General features: G+C 36.0%; 3 protein-coding genes across 3 annotated transcripts; 1 reads left to right on the forward strand and 2 right to left on the reverse strand.

Annotated features, from left to right (window-relative positions):
- Positions 1-2,138: 2,138 nt before the first annotated feature.
- On the reverse strand, positions 2,139-6,457 carry LOC111469761 (cellulose synthase-like protein H1). Its single transcript, XM_023115177.1, has 9 exons — positions 6,181-6,457; positions 5,393-5,711; positions 5,174-5,299; positions 4,843-4,959; positions 4,145-4,354; positions 3,844-3,955; positions 3,586-3,764; positions 2,878-3,228; positions 2,139-2,766 (listed from the first exon to the last, which is right to left on the reverse strand). The coding sequence occupies exons 1-9, from the start codon at positions 6,441-6,443 to the stop codon at positions 2,218-2,220; spliced, it is 2,226 nt and encodes a 741-aa protein (XP_022970945.1). The 5' UTR covers positions 6,444-6,457; the 3' UTR covers positions 2,139-2,217.
- Positions 6,458-7,428: 971 nt separating this feature from the next.
- Positions 7,429-12,286, reverse strand: LOC111469762 (cellulose synthase-like protein H1). The gene is made up of 8 exons (XM_023115178.1): positions 11,990-12,286; positions 11,262-11,589; positions 10,984-11,103; positions 10,291-10,404; positions 10,002-10,217; positions 9,626-9,919; positions 9,190-9,540; positions 7,429-8,125 (listed from the first exon to the last, which is right to left on the reverse strand). Exons 1-8 carry the CDS (start codon positions 12,244-12,246, stop codon positions 7,583-7,585), a joined length of 2,223 nt encoding a protein of 740 aa, XP_022970946.1. The 5' UTR covers positions 12,247-12,286; the 3' UTR covers positions 7,429-7,582.
- Positions 12,287-16,653: 4,367 nt separating this feature from the next.
- Positions 16,654-18,002, forward strand: LOC111469639 (mitogen-activated protein kinase kinase kinase 18-like). The gene has a single exon (XM_023114973.1). The coding sequence runs from the start codon at positions 16,731-16,733 to the stop codon at positions 18,000-18,002; it is 1,272 nt and encodes a 423-aa protein (XP_022970741.1). The 5' UTR covers positions 16,654-16,730.
- The last annotated feature ends 1,245 nt before the right edge of the window (positions 18,003-19,247 follow it).

Below are 19,247 nucleotides of genomic sequence, written 5' to 3' on the forward strand. Positions count from 1 at the left end.
AAAAACAATGATTCAATTTGGCTGCTCTTGATTATTCCTTTTCTTGGGGAACAAGATAGTGCTTCATATCTTAATAAACATATTTTTATATCTCAAACAGCGAACCCAAAAATAAATAAAGTAAATAAAATTTGAAATGTGTGACGACCTCTACCTGGAGAATTCTAAATCTGGATTTTCCATAGGATGATCTCAACATTTTTTTTTTTTGCAGCCCTACAAACATGATTACGTTATTTATTCGTTATTACTAAGAGTAGAGTGTTGAGGATTGCTGGGAGTGAGTCCCATATAGCTAATTTAGGGAATGATCATGAGTTTATAAGTAAAGCCTCTTAGGGAAACCCAAAGCAAAGTCACCAAAGTTTATGCTCAAAGTGGACAATATCGTGCTCTATCAGACTCGCTCTAAAGCTACTTAACTCAATCGATTTTTAATATGAAAATGATAAGATTAAATGACTATGTGGGCATGGTTAAAGCTTATCTCAACCATGAAGATGAGACTCATATAGATTATGTATACACAGTTAGAGATTTGCTAACTTATTCTTAACCATGATCCGTCTTGATGGAGCTCACATAATATTTTAGTAGCGGCAAATATATGGAATCACTCAATGCCCACATAGCGAACCATAAAGACGGATCATGGTTAAGGTTAAAGATGGATCATGGTTAGAGATGGAACTCGAGACTATTAGAAGGTCGTCAATTAACCTTTAATAGTGAACCATAGTGAACCGTAAAACTTGATCTATACTCGCTTAATTGGGGGTTGTGTTTTGGCATAAATGAAGGAAGAACAAAGCCAAGGCATCTGAGTTGTAGATGATAGACAAGGGAAGCCCATATCTTCCTTTGTAACTGAAGCGAAAGAGACACAAAGATTTACGTGGTTTAGAGAGAAGGAATTCTCCTACACCGGTAGCAGCCAATCTAAAAAATCTAAGTATTTACCAAGTGTATATCTCACACTTTGTGTAAGAATCCAAACTTACCGCTATCAGATATTGTTCTCTTTGAGCTTTCTCAGGGCTTTCCCCCTTTTCGGGCTTCCCCTCAAGGTTTTAAAACGCGTTTACTAGGGAGAAGTTTCCACATCCTTAGAAACCTTATAAAGGGTGGTTCGTTCTCCTCCCCAAACGATGTGGGATCTCACAATCCACCCCCCCTGTGGGGGGCTAGCGTCCTCGCTGGCACTCGTTCCCTTCTATAATCGATTTGGGACCCCCAATCCACCCTCCTTCGGGACCCAGAGTTCTTGCTGGCACACCACCTCGTGTCCACCCCCTTTGGGGCTCAACCTATTCGCTGGCACAACACCCAGTGTCTGGCTCTGATACCATTCGTAACTATCCAAGCCCCGCTAGCATATATTGTCCTTTTTGGGTTTTCTCATTCGAGCTTGTCCTCAAGGATTCCACACCCTTATGTAAGGGTATTTGTTTTCCTCCCCAACCGATGTGGGATCTCACAACTCTCGCACTACAAAGTATCTCAACAAAATTCCTTCTGAATGGCACTTAGCACATACAAAATGACACTCAAACTCAATCAAATTCAATACATCTCATTCATCGTAAATAAACCCTTTATAGAAGCATTAATGTCATACCTGAATCAAGATAATTCATATATCAAAATAGACGATGAATCAAATAACTGAGTTATGAACCAAAAGGGTTATGAGCCAACTAAATGAGACTTACTCACGAACCAAATAAATGTCAATACATGTATAGGAGATGCATGAACCTATTATTCACGACAACTTACAACAGTTGTAGAAATGTTCGCGAGGCGTAAATGGGGAATCTAATCCCCATCCTCGTCTCCATTAGCTAATGAAGAAACCCCTCACTTCCTTTCCCCTTTTCCGTTCAAGCGGGAATTTCCCACTCCATTTGAGATGGGTCTCTCGAGATCCCAATTGAATGGGTTAAAGGATATCCGTAACTACGAGATAACATGTATCAAGAATTCACGGTAGTTTTCCATGTGTGCTTACAGTGGGGAAGAAGTGAGAGTTTGTGATGAGACAATAAGCTGGTAGCATAGCATAACAAAGCTCTGGAATGGAACGAAGGCCCCAAGTGAGGAGCCATAAATACGCTACACATTGCTTCAATTCCAGCTTCCCAAATGACTGTTTTATTCATTGAATAAAGCTGTGTATTGATACAAGTAGACACTAGACAGCCCCTTAGCTTCATTTCACTTTGTAGACATTCGACACAAGTACACAAACAAGAAAGCCAAAGCACTGGATTTGAAAAGGGTGGACCATGGAAGCCCATAGCTTCCCTTTGCAAACATCCCCTTCAAAATTGGCCAGAAGCACAAAACCAACCACACACTGCATGTCACCTCACCCACCCCAAACTCTCGACGGCCTGGCTGTGTTCCCAAGAAACCGATTGCAAGTGCCGCTAGTTGAATCATCATAACCGTTGTGATTGGCACAAACATTGGGGACTCATCAAATGTGAACCGACCCAAATCTCTATCACTACTCTCTGTGTCATCACTAGAAGAAGCTGACTCCTTTTTTGTTACCTCGAACGTCGTCTCTGATAGTCCTACAATCTTCAAAAGGACAGCCACAACTCCAAGCAAGCAAGAACACATTGACTTAATCATATCCATTCTATGGTTATTCCACCAGGCTCTTATGGATTGGTCCGTTTCGATGTACCCTAACATCTGTCTTAGGACGAAAAGGACGGAAAGGAGCAGAGGTATGCATATTACTGGTTCCTGTACCTGCATTGAGATGGCCATAGTTGGTTACCTCAAATCTACTTAACATGTCTTGAATGAAACTTGAATATCTCTGATTTTTTAGATGGTTTAGAGATTGTATTCTATACTAACCTTGGGCAGAAAATGAAAGTTGGCTATTAGACAAAATGCTGGCAGAAGAGCGTAACATATCCTTGGAATAGCTTGAACGCTCGCCAGGTATATCCATAGATAGAACATACGTTGCCTAAATTGGAGCTTATCAGAGAGAGCAGTGACAATGGGGGAGTTTTTGCTGATTAAGGTTTCAAGTAGCCCTGTGATTCCTCTCTTGTGATGGTTTAATGGAATTGGGCCTCCTGAGGATGCACATCCTAGGAAGGCTGGTGGAGTTGGTGTAAGGTATGCAGATTTCCATCCCTTTTTATGGATCAACATCCCTGTCAAAACATCCTCCACTATTGATCCATATTGCCAACCCACCTAAGGACCAATCAGCAATTATTATAGTAAACAAGGTGGAAACATTTTTGTTAAAAATTAACAATTGTTTGTGTTCGATCCTATTTGTATTTGTTCGTGTTAGTCCGGTTCAACCCAAACTAATTTTAGGAGAACTCATCAATCAACTCATCCCATAAAGTTTTTATTTATTTGAATTCAATCCGGTCTAAATGAATTGATAACTCAACTCAAACGGTACGGTTTTGGGTTGAGTTCGATCAAGTTCTTTAGGTCTTCCATTTTTTGAATCTTCTCAATGTTGATTCTGTGTTTGGTGTAGAATCAACTATCAAAGCTCATGAAAACTAGAACCAAAAGCATTATTTGAAAGCAAACCTTGGAACCCCAACAAGAATTGTGTTCATAATCAGCAGTAGCAACTTCATGTGTTGCTTTGATCGTGTCGGCTAGACAATTTGGATAATCTTCGACGCTTCTTAGAACTCGAGTAGCAGAGGTTACGAAATCTTTTGAATTCCCAAATGTTTTATATAACTCATCATCGTAATATTTCTCTGCAAAACGATTTGATATGAACAACATAAACACAAAAAGAAACAATAAAAAAAATCAGATTGTAATAAGGTTGATTACCATTAATATTAGCTTCATTAGGTGATTGACCGTACAACACTTTTCTTCTATGAATACATCCTGTTCCCATGTACGCAGGCCCTTGAATTCCTGCCAGTCCACGCATCTTGACCTGCAAAAACAATATTAATTAACAAAAATTTATACCAAAAGATTTTTCAAAAATTTTAATAATACCTTTGAATGTTTAAGTTTAATATTTTCCTGACAATTTACAAAAAAAAAAAAATAATAATAATAAAAATTAAGGATATTTTTTAATTAATTTAGCGAAAGATTTATGAAAAATAAATGAAAATACCTGCATCATGATAATCCACTGGTTCGCAAAGGGATCATCTTGGAGGCCATTATAAAAGCATTGAGGAAACTGAACAAATGCATACTCTCCATTGATTGGGTCTTTGAAGAGACACATTGCTTGTAAAATAACGTCGGGATTATTCACAAACATGTCACAGTCTAAGTTCATCATGTAAGAAGCATTTGTCATTAATCCCGACACTCTTGTCTACATAATAAATAAAATAAAATAAAATAAATATATATATATTATGTAACCGTTCAAGTCTATCGATATTATTCATTTTTATCCGTTACGAATCATTGTTAGCTTCACAGCTTTAAAATGTGGGACCTCACTATCTCAGAGTTTTAAATCGTTACTAGTGGAGAGAGAGGTTTCCATACCCTTTTAAGAAATCTTTTGTTCCCTTCATCTCTCTACCTCACGATTTTATCTCACACCTCCACAATTTTAAAATTGAGTATACTAGAGAGAAGTTTCTACAACTAATAAGGAATCTTTGTTACTTTCTCAAACCAATGTGGGATTTCACAGTCTCACGGTTTTAAAACGCTATACTAAAGAAAATTTTCACACCCTTATAAAGAATATTCGGTTCTTTTTCCAATCGATATGAAATCTCAAAAATAACATTATATAATATATATATATGTATTTAAAGAGAATTTAGGATAAGAAAAATGTGAAATTACCAAAACATTCATGGCTCCAGCTTTGTTATGGTGAGTGATATTTGGTCTCTTCTCTCTTGATACATAGATCAAATGAGGCAATTCATCTTCAATACCTTCCTTGTTCTCCCATATCACCTACCAATTTCATAACATTAATTCAAAATAAATTCAACATTTAAAATCTTTACATCTTACCTTTCCTCCAACCAAGAATAACAAAACTCTATTTATATTTATATTTATATTTATATTTATAATTATATTTATAATTATAAGGGTGTACAAACTTTTTCATTAGAAGTTCAAAAGAATAATATCTACCGGCCTACTAGTGGAAGTGGGCCCGTACCTTAATTATTGGAGCATGATTCTTTGGTTTAGTGTTGGAGAAATCTGCCAGGTCACCCGCAAGATCGCCGAATGTAAAGCTTTTGGCGGCGTCCTCAATCCTCTGGTTCAGCGCATCGTACGCGTCCTTTTTACGCACAAATATAAACCATTTTTTAATTTTTATTTAGATATATATATATATATATATATAATGAATTATGTTTCAAATTCTGGTTACCTTCATTCTCCTCCACTCGTATTGAAACTCCGGCGACCCAGCTGAGGATAAGTCGTCGGAGAAATATCTAAACGGAGCTCTTACTTCGACCCTATAGTTCTTGCAAAACGGCACCCAAATTTTAGCAAATTTAAGAGCTTCAGACAGTGAATAATATGTGAGTGGCGAACAGCCGTCATCGGAGACGTAACAAGCCAGTTTATTGGCCGGATATTCCACCGCTAACAAAGACAACACCGTGTTTATCGTGATTATCGGCGGCTCCAGCCCCGGATCCGCCGTCGTAATGAAAACGTCCACCCGAGGAAGCTCCTCCACTCTGGAAATATATATATATATGAATTTATAAGTGAGGCAGAGTATCTTCATTGTTACTAGAATTTTTTGAGAAAGCTTAAAGCATAGTCATTAGAAGTTATGCTCAAAGTCAACAATATTGTATTATTATGGACATTTGTGATTCCTAACATGGTAAGTCATGTCATCGTATCAAAGTTATGCCCTAAACTCTTGATCATGCCAATAGATTGACGAATCCTCAAATGTTAGAACAAAATGTGTATTTTGTTTGAGGGCTTAGAGTAAGGAGTAGAGTCTCGATTAAAGAGAGGCTTATAATGTAGTAATTTGTTTGAGGGGCGGATTGTTATTTGCCGTGAGTCCCACATTGACTAATTTAATAGGAGGTTATGAATTTATAAATGAGAAATACTATCTCCCATAACGGTTTATGTTCAATGTAGACAAAAATAAAAAAATACCAAGATGAGAAGGAGGTTAAAGGTTACCGTTTGAGGAGGTGTTGGGGATAGGTTTGGTAATGGACGGGGGTCCAAGTGAGATTGGCGGTTAGAGCCCAGAAGAAAGCGAACCAGGACTCGCAGAGGAAGGCAATGGCGTAGAGCCAGCAGAGCCCATGGGTGCGCACCAGAAGGAGCCGGTAGCCGAGCAAAGCAAGCAGGAGGAAGAAAATGGTGGCATCCAAAGCTCGTTGCAAAGGCCTTTGAAGTTCGACCTTTTGGTACAGAGAAAGAGCGTTGGGTTTGGCCATTGGGAAACAGGAAGACTCTGGAAATTCTTATCTTTATTACATGGCATTTTATAGGGAAATAAAAAAAAGGACAAAACAGTCAAATACGCAGAACCCGACAAAATGTTCTGTTAGATTCCAGGGTGGCATTACGACACTTACATTTCGTCGGGATCAAGCAGGTTTCAAATTTGGTCACCACATAGAAGTCTTCAAATTTGTTTTCAATAATATTTTTCTTTTTTGAAACTTGTGATTAATTTTAAAAAATTAAATGTGTTTATATGACGGGATAATTCAATCCATTACAATTATCCAACTTAAACCGTTTGAATTTTTTTAGAACTAAAAATTTGGATTGATTAGCGAGTTTTTTTTTTTTTTTTTTGTCGAGTCAACCTAACTCAACTTTACTCTACTTTTAAGATTATTATAAAAATTAAAAATATTTGATATTTATAATGTTAATTATGTGTCGTGATATGTGAATATTTGATATTTGAACTTTACAAGATTTGAATGCTTAATGTAAGATATATAAATGGATAACTATGATTTTTATTAAAATTATTAAAAAAAAATAACTCGATAACTTAACTCAACCCAATCCAAATACAGTTAAATACAACTTTGTGTACAATAGTTTCAGCTATTTAAAAGATAATAATAATAATAAATAAATGTAATAATTTTAAATAAGATTCCTCCCAAGAACATGAAAGTAGAGTCGAGTTATATTAATTGAAATTGGTGACGACCTACACTCAAGATTTAGCTGAGAATTCTGAATCTAGATTTAACACTTGATGATCTCGACATTATTTTACAATCTTACGACATAGTTACTTTATTTACTCGTTAACTTTAATAGTGGAAACTATCCACCAACACAAATTCTTCTAACATGTTTTGCTCTTACTTACATGCATCTTAGAAAAATTTGTAAGATGACATCTAACGTACAATTGTTCCAAGCAAACCATGTTTAACTTTGAAATTCCTATGATTCCACCGAAAAAGAAAGTTCTTTTGGTATAAATAGTGACTTTCAATTCTTTAAGAATCACTCGATGATTATACAATGGTGAGACTATTAAGGGGTGATCAATTAACCTTTAATAGTGAACCATAGTGAACCGTAAAGCTTGATCTATACTCGCTCATTTGGGAGTTGTTTTTTTTTGGCATAAATGAAGGAAGAACAAAGCCAAGGCAGCTGACTTGTAGATGGTAGACAAGGGAAGCCCATATCTTCCTTTGAGAAACATCCCCTTAAAAAATGGCCAAAAGCATAAAACTAGCCACACACTGCAAGCCACCTCAAGAACACCGCTACCTCTCGCTCGTGTCAAGCCAATGAGTAGTGCACTAACTTGGACCAGCACAATGGTTGTGCCTGGAATGAAGAGCAGCGACTCGTCGAATGTGAAGTGATTTGAATCTTCAAGCTTTGTCTTTTCATCAGTGTTGGAAGAAGATGAGTCTTTCTTGGTTACTTCGAACACGGTTTCTGATATTCTTAGAAGCTTTAGAACCACGTTTGCTACTCCCAATAACCATGGACACATTGTGTTTACTCTTTCCATTCTCTGGTTGTTCCACCAAGCTCTTAGTGATTGACCTGTTTGGAAGTACTGTAATAGCTGTTGAAAGTTGTATAGGATGAAGATGGAGATTGGGATGATGATTGCTCGCTCTCTCACCTGAAAATAAAATGTTGTTGTTGTAACGCACTCACACGCCCAGAAACAACAATTATAACAATTATAGAGACACAAAGATTTACGTGGTTCGAAGAGAAGAAATTCCCCTATATAGGTAGCAGACAATCTCAATAATCTAAGTGTTAGCTTTCCCGAGGCTTTCCCATTCGAGCTTCCCTTAAAGATTTTAAAACGCGTCTACTAGGAAGAAGCTTCCATGCCCTTAGAAACCTTATAAAGGGTATTTCGTTCACCTCTCTAAACGATGTGGGATCTCACAATCCACTCCCCTTCGGGACTAGCGTCCTCGCTGACACTCATTCCCTTCTATAATCGATGTGGGACCCCTCAATCCACCTCCCTTCGGGACACAGCATCCTAGTTGGCACACCGTCTCATGTCCACCCCCTTCAGGGTTCAACCTCTTCATTGGCACATCATCCGGTGCCTGACTTTGATACCATTTGTAACGGTCAAAGTCCCGCTAGCAGATATTGTCCTCTTTAGACTTTTCCTTCCGTACTTCCCCTCAAGGTTTCCACACCCTTACAAAGGGTGTTTGTTCTTCTCCCCAACCGATGTGGGATCTCACAACTCTCACACTACAAAGTCTCTCAACAAAGTTCCTCCCGAATGACATTCACCACATACAAAATGACACTCAAACTCAACATATCTCAATCATCCTAGACAACCCTTTATATAAGCATAGAAACATTAATGTCATACCTAAATCAAGATGATTCATGTATCAAAATACAAGATAGGTTATAAACTAAATAAATGTCTGATGCATGAACTTATTCTTCACGACAACTAACAGCAGTTGTAGGGATGTTCGCAAGGTGGAAATGGAGAATCTAATCCCCATCCTCATCTCTATTAGCTAATGAAGAAACCCCTTACTTCCATTCTCATTCTCCGTTTAAGCGAAAATTTCCCACTTCATTCGAGGTAGGTCTCTCCCGATCCCAACTAAATGGGTTAGATCGATATCCATAACTATGAGTTAACCTAATATAACGTGCATGGAGAGTTCATGCTAGTTTTCCGTTTGTACTTACAGTGGGTAAGAAGTGAGAGTTTGTGATGAGACAATAGGCTGGTAGCATTGCATAACAAAGCTCTGGAATGGAACGAAGGCCCCAAGTGAGGAGCCATAAATACGCTACACATTGCTTCAATTCCAGCTTCCCAAATAGCGTGGCGAAAATGGGACAGTTTTTGCTTAACAAAATTTCAAGTAAGCCTGTGGCCCATCGCTTCTGCTGCGTCAATGAAGCAGGAAGCTCCGACGGCGCACAACCAAAGAAGGCCGGCGGATCTAAGGCAATGTAAATAGATCTCCACCCTCGTTTCTGAATCATCAATCCTGTTTGGATATCCTCCACCGTCGATCCGTAGATCCACCCGATCTAAAATTCAAACAAATTATCACGACCCTTTTAGTAACGATTTCGTTTTTAGTACTTGATCTCGAGAAAAGAACGAATAAAAAACCTTGGAACCCCAAGCAGTGCCGATCTCATAGCCACATCCAGCCACTTGGTTTGCTGCTTCAAGATTGTTCATAAGGCCTTTCAAATGATACCCACAAGCGTTATCCTCAAAAGTCAACGCTGCTGACTTTGCCAAAGCTTTTGAATTCCCAAATGATTTGAGTAATTCTTGTTCCCAAGCTCTTCCTTTTCCTTCCTGGTGAGGCCATTGACCATATATGACCTTTCGTCTATGAAAGCACCCGGTTCCGCTGTAGAACGGTCCTTGAATTCCCATGATCCCCCGCGCAAAGAACTGTCTCGGGAGACGAAGAAAATTATTCTCTTACTCACACAATTTGAAAAAAACACGCCCAAAGAACTTCACTCATGATTACCTCGTATAAAGTGACGAGTTGATTCCCAAAAGGGTCGTCCTTCAGGCCATCGTAGAAGCATTGGGGAGATTGAACATATCCAACCTCTTTCGGTTCGGCTTCGGAGTTGAAGAATACGCACATTGCATGTAAAATGACTTTGGGATTATTGGCATACATGTCGCAATCCACGTTCAATATATAAGGAGCATTTGTTAATAATCCCGACACTCTTGTCTGCATTATTGAATTATTCAATCATTAATAAATTTTCAATTTATATAGGTTTATAAACATGTTTGGAAATTACCAAAACGTTCATGGCGCCCGCCTTGTAATGGTGAGGGTGTTTTGGACTTTTCTCCCTCGAAAGATAGATTAAATGTGGTAGTTCATCTAAATCATTCTTGTTTTCCCATAATATCTGCCAAATAAAACCAATGATATGATATGTTAATTGGTAAAAAAAATGTTCGATACTCAACTAAACATAGAATGAAGAGAGAACAGGGAGAAATTTGTCCTCGTTAGCTCAACGGAGCTAGAGACGAGAATTCCACCCTGACCTAATATATGCCCTACTAATCTATTATATATTATATTGTAAAGTGACAAAAACAATTATAACAGCCCAAGCTCACTGCTAATAGATATTATCAGCTTTAACCCATTACGTATTGTCGTCAGTTTCATGATTTTAAAACGTGTCTACTAAAGATAGATTTCTACAACTTTACAAGGTCCAAACCCTTATAAGAAATGTTTCGTTTCTCTCTCCAACGATATGGTACATCACAATCCACCCCTTTGAGGCCGCATTGTCCGATGTCTAGCTATGATGTCATTTGTAATAATCCAAACTCACCGCTAACAAATATGTCTACTTTAGTATGTTATAACAAATATAGTTATAACAAATATTTCGTTGCCCTCTCCAATCGATGTAAGATCTCAATCTCACAACTATAATATAATATTAAAGTTTATTCCGAGGTGGAGGTACCTTTACAATGGCGGGATGATTTTTGGTGTCAACATGAGAGAAGGGAGCCAAATCTTTACGTGAATTAAATCTGTCCTGTTCTGCTTCCTTGATTTTGCCTTCCACCTGTTCATACTCCACCTTCCATTTTAAAACACATAAATTCATATTTAAACAGAAGAAAAAAAAAACATTTAAAAAAAAAATGAATTCTAAAATAAATAATAAGAATAATAAGAATAATATTATAAAGAAAAGACATGAAAATTGTTCGAACCCTATCCCATTTTGTCGCTTACCTTCACTCTTTTCCACTCATTTTGGAATTCTGGGGAGGTGTGAAGGTAAGGCGGTGTGGAGGCATTCGAGAAGTACCTAAACGGAGCCCGTTCTTGGACCTCATATTTACGGCAAAACGGAACCCAAATCCTTGCAAATTCCAGTCCTTCACTAAGTGCATACAAGGAGAGAGGAGAACAGCCGTCGTCGGATACATAACAACCCAGTTTATTGGCCGGATAATCCAACGCCATCAAAGACAGCACCGTATTCACCGTTATAATTGGCGGTTCCAGCACCGGATCCGCCGTCGTCACAAATATGTCCACCGCCGGAAGCTCCACCTCCCTACACTTGCCCCCACAACTTTAATAATCAAAGATAGCTCCAAAAACAAATAAAAAATATTTTTATTGTCGCACTTAAAATGAGTCATGTCAATAGGGGCCTTAAATGCATAGTCAAAAAATACTAAGATTCTAAAAGAAAAAAACAATCAAAGTCTCGAAGGGAGGTGTACTTTGTTAGGGAATGATCATGAGTTTATAATAAAAGAATATGAGACTTTTTGGGAAAATACAAAGCAAAGCCATGAGAGCTTATTATATCATTGGAGAGAGTCGTGTTCATCTAATCGATTTATAATATCTTCAATCATACCACATATTTACCTATTTACAAGGCTTAAATATAATAAACTATAGTTGAGGACTAAATATAAGAAGACGTGAGAATTTGTGTTTATTACCGTTTGAGAAGGCGTTGAGGGTAAGTTTGGAAGTCGACGGGGTTCCATTTGGTGATGATGGTGAGGAGGCGGACGAAGACGAAGCAGGACTCGCAGAGGAGGGCCATGGCTTGGAGATTGGAGAAGCCATGGGTGGCTAAGAGGAGGAGACGATAGGCTAGTAGTGAAAGCAGGAGGAAGAGGATGGCTAAATCCAATACCTTATGGGTCCGTCTTTTGATGGCTGTTTTTTCATAAAGTGGGAGAGATTTAGCCATTGAATACGTTGTTTGAGAGATGGATGAGTTTTGGTGATGGGTGTGTCCAACATTTATAGCCCCACCTTTTTTTTAATGACGGCAGCGCTGATGAAATATAATCTTGTTCCTCGTCCCTGCCTCCATTTATTTAATGGAAAAAAAATATTACCTACTCCTTTTCACATTTTTCGTCTAAATAGAAAATCTACACCCCATGGAACTTCGACCACGTGAGTAAAATAGACATTTTTAATTATAATCTAACTCAATCTTATTGTACTCTGCCTTAAATAGTTTTTTAAGAATGTTGATACCCAACCAGAAAATGGACGGTTGAGTCTTGAACTTCATTCAGATTATTCGGATTACCAACACAAACAATCAAGTTGGTCTAAAATACTTTTCCAACTCAACTGGTGTCTATCTCTCCTATAACGAGTAACATCACGATCATAGTATCTCATTTATTTATTCATTTGGGACCCACACTTTAATCTATGAAATTAAATTATTGCAACAAAATCTTTTGGAAAATATCCTTAACTAATTATAGGTTATATTTCCAATCAAACTGTCGGACTATATATTTGTCATATCAAACTCAAAATTTATATTAGTTTTTTAATTTCTTAAATTAAGAAAACAGCTCACCACTGACCTTAAAACTCACAAACTCATGTTTTATGTTAATTTTTTTATTTACTTAAATTAAGATGACAGCTCACTATTGTTCTTAATCTCAAGATTATTATGTATTTCAATTTTTAAAAAAAGGTAATTTTTTTTAATTAAACTAGTAAGTATTTTTATAGTTCAAGTCAATTTTGCAATATTTAAAAACTTCATTATAAAATTTTATAAATTTTGGATGCCAACTACCATTAAAAACAATTATTTTAATCTTACGTTTTTTCTTTTAAATGCTTTATAATCAAGAACTCTCAGTAAAATAAGCAATATAATACAAATCAGACGCCCATACAGAAAATAATTTTTTTAAAATATATTAAATTTAAAACACACACATATATACATAAATACATATATATATATATATATATATATATATATATATATAGAAACTGCTGCTGCCAATCAGAATTCTGCTGAGGAATAGCCACCGTCAGATTTTGTCCATGATGCCATTAGTCAATAGCCAAGTGTGACCCGACATCGGTTAATTTAAGAATTTAATATGTTATTATCGTATATTTCAAAATTTTAAAATAATAGGAGTGCATATAACTCAATTGTTTAATTAATAATAATTTTATTATAACTACTTTTTTATTTTATTTTATTATTTATTTTCTAAAATATTTTCAAATTTTAAGTTAAAGTTTTTAAAAGCAAAAGGTAATTTACAATTATTTATTTATTTTTTAATTAATTTTTTTTATAAAACCAATATTCCCAAAATAAAGTTACTAAATGATCATGTGCCCCAACCTCAATTTATTTTCCATTTAGCTTTTCTGATTTTTATCAATTTTTATTTTTTAATTTAGGTGTTTATGTTTTCACATTTAAATTTATTTGGATGATGATAATTAAATTTAGACTAAATTAAAATTTTAATTCATGTGGTATTTATTTATTTTTTTAAAATGACTTAATAGATCTAGATTTGCTCTCTTTTACTCTCTTTTACAAACAGACAAAATGTGGGGGCTAACAGGACCACGATTCACCAATAATAATAATAATACTTATTATTATAATAATAGAGTCTTTTATTTCATATTATATATATATAGGCATGTCTTTTAAAATGTTGGATGATGAAAGTCCCACATCGGCTAATTTAGGGAATGATCATGAGTTTATAAGTGAGGAATACTAACTCCATTGGTATGATGTCTTTTGGGAAGCTCAAAGCAAAACCATGAGAGCTTATGCTCAAAGTGGACAATATCAAACCATTATGGAGAGTCGTGTTCGTCTAACATAAAAATATATTTTCTTAAAATGGTTTACTTATATAGTATTTTTTCACTTAATATTATTAACATAAATTGAACTGTGATAATTGGTGTTCTATCATTAAACTATACTATTATAAAGCTGTGTTATTAAAATACATAAAATATATGTTTAATAACTTGTTCTAAAGTCTCTTTAAAAGGGTATTTTTGAAATTCTAGGTATTTTTTAAACAAAATATTAATTTGTTTCATCTAGAGTATTTTTTAACTTTCTAGATTTTTCTAGATTTTTATTTTCAAGTTCGAGGATTATTAAATAATTTAAAACAAATATATATTATAGTTCTACTCCTATTTAGCTTTGGACACATTCTGGGCTTTAAAAGCCCAGTAGGCTTGACTTTGATTGGGCCGAAAGGATTTGTAAACGGGCCCAGCAATTCAGAAGTAGATGCTTAAATTGGGCATGTGGGCCTTCGACACTTCAAAGCCTATTTATTTATTTTGTTTTTGTTGAATTTTATGACGTCATTCGTATGGATTAATTTATAATTAATTTTTAAGAAATATGAAAATGAAAAATCCAAAATAAATAAAAAAAAAAAAAAAAAAAAAGGTAAAAGCCAAAGCCGAACTTATTTATTATTATTATTAATTTCGTTTGTTTTTTTTTTCTCAAAAAGGGTCGTTAGAAAGCCCCACCGGTATTTCCTTAATTCTGGCTTCAACCAAACGCATGCCAAACTTGGCAACTCTATACCCATTCAAATATAATAAACACTTTTCATTTTACACGTGTCATCTTCTGGATGGTTCCCTTCCTACACCTACTTTCTTTTTCTCCATTCCCTAAAAATAATAATAATAATTAAAAGACAAAAAAATAATAATAATAATAAGACACCTGAATAAGTCTGGCCATTAGTTAAGTGTCACCGTTGCACTTTTATGATAGGGGACAACAACTATACAACACTTATTCTAACTAGGTGAACAAGTTGGTCATATAGTAATCGTAAGCCGCAAACAATTTAAACGTATTATTAAGCCTCCATCATGTTTGAGAGAAAATGTTTCAAAAAACATGAGCGGGGAAAAATGTTATATACTAAAACAAGATTCGTAACAACTAATAGCTTTTATAGTATATAATCCAGATAGAAAAAATAAATGACCAGTCACATTCTCTAAATAGTATAACCTGGGTCAAAGGTCTAACTATATATGAAAGCAAGTAAAATGAGTTTGAAATGAGTCTGCAGATCTGAACATCTAACATGAACCAAGCACCACCGATCAAGTACATTGAGCTAACTATGCACTTTCATGACAATTGTGTCCCCACTTTTAGACAATATTATGTATTTATTTATTTATTGAAATAAAAGCACTTGGTTGAGCCACCAAACATCTATTTGTATTTTAAAATTTACATTAGTTTTCAAGTTTTCTTCAATATTTGAGCTGTAGCCTATCCATAAATTTCAACCTTGAATTAATGATTCATTTTCAAATTTAATACCATATTTAATAAATATGGGTTAAAATATCATATTTAATTAATGATTCATTTTAACCTTTTTTTAAAAAAAAAATCAAATTTAATACCATATTAATTTTCAAATTCAGATTTAATACAATAAAAAATTAGATTAAATTTATAATTTAATGAAAATATAAAAATCTATAAGCTCCCATAACTTAAAAAAAGTAACAAAGAATATTCCAATTTTCAAGTGCAAGCTCATTAAATGACGTCATTGCTCTTTTGAGAAAAAGGTGAAATTCATGGATTTTTGTTTTTTCGTTTTTTTTCTTTTTTTGGTGTAACTAATTAATGATGTAATTACTAAAAAGCGTTGAACGTCCAATGGAAAATTTCAGTTTGGTGACAGATGGCACGAAATAATTGGATGCTCTACCTTTATTTTCTTTTTTTATTTCCATCTTTTTAAAATTTTTTAGTGCCTTTATCAAATTTGCTTCACTTAGAGGACACAAATCCTCCAACTCAGTCTTTTTTTACAGCTAAATAAATAAAAATTAAGGTTTCTAGAAGGTTTGAGAAACATCTAATTTAAGATTTGAATTCGTGTCTGACAATAATTTTTTTAGTATGGATTACCTATTTTTTATACTACTAACGAGGGATGATTATAATAAGATCTATCTGTTGTTCCATTCGGAGCTGATTAAGATTCATCCTGCTATACTCAATTCTGAAAAAAAATACGAGACGTTTATCTAGAAAGAGCGTATTAGTCTCTCGATTTGCCCGTCGAGGTGAGTGGGAGGACAAAGATAAACAACTCACTTTTACTCATTTTAACAAACCGAAAATAAACCTACGATATTTTCCTCTATTGGCGAGCATGGACTCCTCTCACTAATACTCAACAAATTAGTTCACCAAAAGTAAATAAATAAATAAAAATAAAAATAACACTAGAAAATCCTTTGGCATCCATTTATCGAACACGTGGCGGTATATCGTTTTGACATGTCATCATTAAGCAGGCAGGCCGGAACCGATCCTCCACCCATAAACACGACACGTGGCAATCTCTCCGTAGAGAAATGGTCAACCTTCTATATATATATTACACCCCGAAAAGCCCATTGAATTTCACTCATATACCAATCAAAATGGACTGGACTAGAGGCCACATCATCGGCCAAGGCTCCTCTGCCACCGTCTTCCTGGCCACCGCCTCTCCCGGCGGCGATGTCTTCGCCGTCAAATCTGCCGAGGTTACTCACTCGCAATCTCTACAGAGAGAGCAATGCTTCCTTTCTTCTCTAGCCTCTCCGTATGTGGTTTTTTGTAGAGGCTGTGATGTCCGTACCGAACAGAGTGGCATCGTGATGTTCAATTTGTTCATGGAGTATTTACCCAACGGCTCACTCGCCGACGCGATTGGCCACCGTGGAGGGCGGCTGGACGAGGCGGTGATCGGAAATTACACGCGGGACTTACTACAGGGATTACAGTACATTCATTCAAAAGGCTTAGTACATTGCGACATTAAAGCCCGAAACGTTTTGATCGGCCGAGACGGTAAGGCGAAACTAGCGGATTTCGGATGCGCCAAGTGGGCGAGCCAGACGGAAGTAATCGGCGGAACGCCCCTGTTTATGGCGCCTGAAGTGGCTCGTGGTGAGCACCAAGGACTCGCCTCCGACATTTGGTCAATTGGGTGTACAATCATTGAAATGGCCACCGGCGGCGGCTCGCCATGGATGAACACAACCGACAACGACCCAATTTCCGCCCTGTATCGAATTGGGTATTCCGGCAAGTCGCCGGAAATTCCATCTTTTTTATCTCACAAAGCGAAGGATTTTGTAGAGAAGTGCTTAAGGAGAAACCCAAAAGAGAGATGGACGGCGAATCAGCTTCTAAATCACCCATTTTTAAGGGAACTGAAATCCATTTCCACCGGAAAGAAAATCCGGGAAGTTGATTCAGATTCTCCGACGAGTGTTGTAGAACAGGGGATTTGGAGATCAATTGAAGAATCCGGATTTTTCCGACCCAGTTGGTCGCCGACAGAGCAGATCCGACGGCTGGCAATGGATTCAGGGGAGGCGAGATGGACGGAGGATGAGAATTGGACGACGATCCGAAGCGAAGAAGTGGGTGAGGAAGAGAGAGGCGGTGGCGGCAAAGGGTGGTTGGCAATGGAATTCATAGATAAGAAGAATGTTAGGTGTAGAATTACTAGAAATGATTTGGCGGACAATAGTTGTAAGAACATCATTAGTGTTGTAATCATCTCTGTTTTCTTACACATAAACGTAAATTTGTTCCTTTTATCCCAAGTTTATTATGATATTCAATTTAATTAAATTTGTTCCCGACATTCCCTAGCATCCTCTATAATATGATCACGTTACTTTCTCTTCACTTCCAAGAGTGAAAATTACAAGAACATCCAACATATTTTGTTTTCACTCACATGCATCTTTAAAAAATTCTCTAGATGTTTTAAGTATGAAATTTATATCATTGAGTCATCGAGAGAAGTACGGTACCTTGAAGATTAGTTTTATTCAGATGTAGTCTTGAGTCATTCATTTACCCTTCATCTACTCGGATGTCACATGCTATTAGCTTTCGCATTGGTTCATCCCTACACTACATTCTACTAGTCTGAATCCTATACATGGAGCGTTGCACTAATTTAATTAGTATCGAAAGTGAAAAAAAAAAAGATGAGAATGAAAAGGGAAACTTTTATGGAATTAGGTGAACAGAAAAAACCCAGACAGAATCATTGAAAAGTTAGAAGGTTTTGAAAACAAAAGGGAAAGAGGAATGCCTAACTCCCCATGGCATCCACCGTCGGTTGAAGCTCAAGAAAGGAAGCCATGCCATGCCATGCCATGCCATGTGTGTCTTAATTACTACGCATTGCCCAACACTCTACTTTGTCTCTTTTCTGTTAGGCCTTTTTGTTTTTTGTTTTTTTTAATATTTGAAAGTTTTGAGGATAAAATAAAAATTTAGAGAAAAAAAAAAAAAAACAGTTTAAATACAATTTATTAATTGAACTCAAGATTAAGCTATTTTTGAAGATTTAATAAATGCTCCTTTATATATAAATTATTAATTGCGTAGGGGTTGTGTCATAAATTCATCAAAATTCAACTAAGAATTAAATGTAAAGTAGGGGCATGAAATATAAAGCGTACTTGGATAAAAATACATTACTTATTAATTATATAATTTTAATTTCATAAGAATTTATATTTTTTTAGAAATTAAACCAAGAAAAATCTTTCTCATAATCTTTCAATTTCAAACCAACAGATTGACCATTAAATACCCTTCAATTTTAGATACTCTCATTAATACCTTTGAACCTTTTTAAAAAATTTCGAAAATACCCTTAACCGGAATTTGCTTGTTCCGACACGACACCCAGCTCTCTAACACCTTCGAATTGTCGGATCGTTCTTTGTATTTCAATGCTGCTTCTATCGACGAATGTACTGCCATGACGACGTAGATATCCTGAAGCTAGTCGAGCGCCCTTGAGTTCGAAGATAGGTCGATGGTGATCAAGTCATCGGTGACAAAGATGGATTTGT

This window comes from Cucurbita maxima, unplaced genomic scaffold (genome assembly GCF_002738345.1).
Source record: "Cucurbita maxima cultivar Rimu unplaced genomic scaffold, Cmax_1.0 Cma_Scf00041, whole genome shotgun sequence".
In the NCBI taxonomy this organism is placed as follows: domain Eukaryota; kingdom Viridiplantae; phylum Streptophyta; class Magnoliopsida; order Cucurbitales; family Cucurbitaceae; genus Cucurbita; species Cucurbita maxima.